Below are 2,968 nucleotides of genomic sequence, written 5' to 3'. Positions count from 1 at the left end.
CTCAATGTCCTTTCTGAATTGTGGCACCCAGAACTGGACACAATATTCTAAGTGGGGCCTGACCAAAGAAGAATACAGTGGCACTATTACTTCTCTTGATCTAGACACTATACTTTTATTGATGCAGCCTAAAATTGCATTGGCCTTTTTAGCTGCCGCATCACACTGTTCACTCATGTTCAACTTGTGGTCTATTTGAATTCCTAGATCCCTTTCACATGTAGTTTCATTCAGCCAGGTGTCCCCCATCCTATATCTGTACAATGTCATGCCACTAACCTGTGGCTTCCTCTTCAGGCTTGTCTTCCTGCTGTCTCCCATATGTGTTGAGCAGCTGAGCAAACTCTCCGCCATTAGCCAACAATGTACTATAAGAACCCTTTTCAGAGACAGCTCCATCCACCAGCATTACAATGTCATCCACTTGGGCCAGGAAGCTTAGGCTGTGAGTCACCAGGATTCGTGTCTGTAGCAAAAATCATCACAATAAAGATGGCATCCTTCATGATACTATCTCTGGGATTTATCATTAAATATATAGGGCCTCTACAGAGCCTGCTCCACCTGCTCAGTGATCCTTTATACAGGACCAACTTTATTAAGTCAACCAATTATTCTAAATCCTTCTATCATACACTCTGAAAACAAATATTGTTTCCCTTCCCACATCAGAAGACAGATATTAGAACTCCATTCCCATCGTCACCAACAGACTTAATTTCTGTGCAAGAAACTTCCAAATCCTGTTCTCCATATTCTTCCAAACAAATATTTGGAGGCTAATTGGAGGACGTTACCCAGTTCTATCTCAACTATACAGTTACCTTTCATTTCTAACCTGAAACTCCTGGATTCCTGAGATCAGAATACCTTAAGTGAGATCTACTCCTGTATGTGCACAGGCATAAATATCCTAAAAATATGCTAAACTAAACAGGGTTAGTACTCAGAGATACTTCCTCTTAAGGAGGGTTTTCCAGTATATTCTTTATTCATCTTGGGATGTGCAGAGAAAATCTGGCTTTGTAAGAAGACATTTGGAAAACTGGTAAATCAAATGTTAAACAGTACAGCTGTCCTGCACCAGAAAGCTCTTTGGGCCTTGTCTTACAGGAAATAGTGTCTCTCTTGGTTGCAATTCTAGTCTCAAAAGAGTCAACTAACCTCCTAGTTTGCATACTATCAGCTGAACCACCTATTAACTGATTGCATAGAAACAGAACTGGACTGGAAATCCATTGGATGTTATTGTTATAAATACATATTTTCAGCCATTTAATATTGTTCCCACTGCTGTGATTCTGTATTTCATATTTAATATATTTTTCTATTACAATTGTGTTGCATATAGCTCTTGCATCTATTGCTTCTCTGTACTTGTTGTGTTTCAGTTAATTTGATATCCAGATTTAGAGACCTAGCTGATTCTCCAAGTGCACATGGGTGCACCAGAGTCCACAAAATTCTGGCAGCTAAGCCAGCCCATCATATCAAACAACGTACTTATCTTGCATCTCTCCAATCCCAAGGCTCCATTCAATCATCCTCTGGCCCTTTACCCCTTGGCAATCATCATGCTGCACCTAAACTGAAACCTATCTTGGCCTGGGTCAAAGATTTGGTTTTTGTGGGTCTTAACAGTTGATTAGCTCTTTGATTAGTCATTTCCCCCACATGACACACTTTATTTGCTTGAACTTTAATCTTCTGTTAGCTATCTTGGCTGTATTAGATAACTTGGTCTATGTTTTGGAATACACCAAGAGGGTGCATCACAAAGCAGAAACAAACAAAAATCATAATGGTACAGAAAATTAGATGGGTTTTTTTCTTCAATAAGTATAATTCTTAGTCTCAGTGTGTTTTGATTCCTAAACTCTTAACCAGGAGACAGATGAAGCTGATACCTATAGAAAATTAGCTTTGAAGGGAGCCACAGACTATCACAGACATCAACAGCTCCATTTGGAGTTAGTTTTCTAGTATTTGAATCAATAGGATTAAGTTTTCTTCAGTGCCTGACTTTTTGTATGGTCTTCTTTTGGGGAAAAATGTTAGGGTATCTGTTCTGGTAGTGATATTAAATAAAACAATCCCTCCATCTATATTCCACAAGAGAAGGTCAATAGGAAAGGCGGGGGCTTACCTTATCTCGCAGCAGCCCATCAGGCCCCAGGACTTTGTCAAAAATGTGCCGGCCAACATGGGAATCCACAGCCGAGAGAGGATCATCCAACACATAGATGTCTGCATTGTTGTATACAGCTCTAGCCAGGCTGACACGTTGCTTTTGACCACCACTCAAGTTAATGCCCTGCAGAAGAAGAGAGCCATGCTCAGCTCTACTGGCCTTGTCTTGGAAGACAGCCCACTATTCAGAACAGGAACAATGATCCCATCTGCTCCACTAGTACATGCTTGCTTTTCAAATTTAGGGGGCATTCCCACTTGGCACGATTCTGATTCGGATTATGTTCCGAGAATAATTTGAATTTTTTCCATAGTTTCCATTACGAAAAGGGGCAAATTACCTCGATTCATTTAGACCCTGTTTTTGTTCCCATTTATTTTAAATTGCTGTATTTTAAAGCAGATTAATTTGCTCCCCGTTCCCATTTGTGTCTGCAAGCTGTCAATCAAGCGTGTAGGCTTCAGACATCACAAGTCTTGGGTTTTTTGTTTTGTTTTGTTTTTGGGCAGCCAATGAAAATCGGCTGCATCCAAGACTCTTCTGTTGTGTCTCCCCATCCGAGGCTCTTCTGTGTCTCCCCATATTAACTGCCATAACTCAGTGCTAGGGAATCCTGGGAATGGTAGTTTATTATGGCACCAGCACTCTCTGGCAGAGGAGGATAAATGTCTCACAAACACAACAGTTCCCATAATTCCTTAGTACTGAGCCAGGGCAGGTTAAGGGGTCTCAAACTATATTATTTCTGCAGTGGGTTTTGAACTACAGATGAGATTT

The 2,968-nt window shown here is 40.6% G+C and overlaps 1 protein-coding gene across 1 annotated transcript; it reads right to left on the bottom strand.

Annotated features, from left to right (window-relative positions):
- Nucleotides 1-238: 238 nt before the first annotated feature.
- LOC121918104 (ATP-binding cassette sub-family C member 2-like) lies at nt 239-2,371 on the bottom strand (the record flags this gene model as incomplete). The annotated part of the gene is made up of 2 exons (XM_042444208.1): nt 239-466; nt 2,147-2,371. Coding segments are annotated over 2 exons (417 nt in total), but the record flags the coding sequence as incomplete, so codon positions are not given.
- Nucleotides 2,372-2,968: the final 597 nt, after the last annotated feature.

This window comes from Sceloporus undulatus, unplaced genomic scaffold (genome assembly GCF_019175285.1).
Source record: "Sceloporus undulatus isolate JIND9_A2432 ecotype Alabama unplaced genomic scaffold, SceUnd_v1.1 scaffold_4305, whole genome shotgun sequence".
Lineage (NCBI taxonomy): Eukaryota > Metazoa > Chordata > Lepidosauria > Squamata > Phrynosomatidae > Sceloporus > Sceloporus undulatus.
Note: the sequence above shows the minus strand (reverse complement) of the source record. Positions and strands in the feature narration are given on the sequence as shown.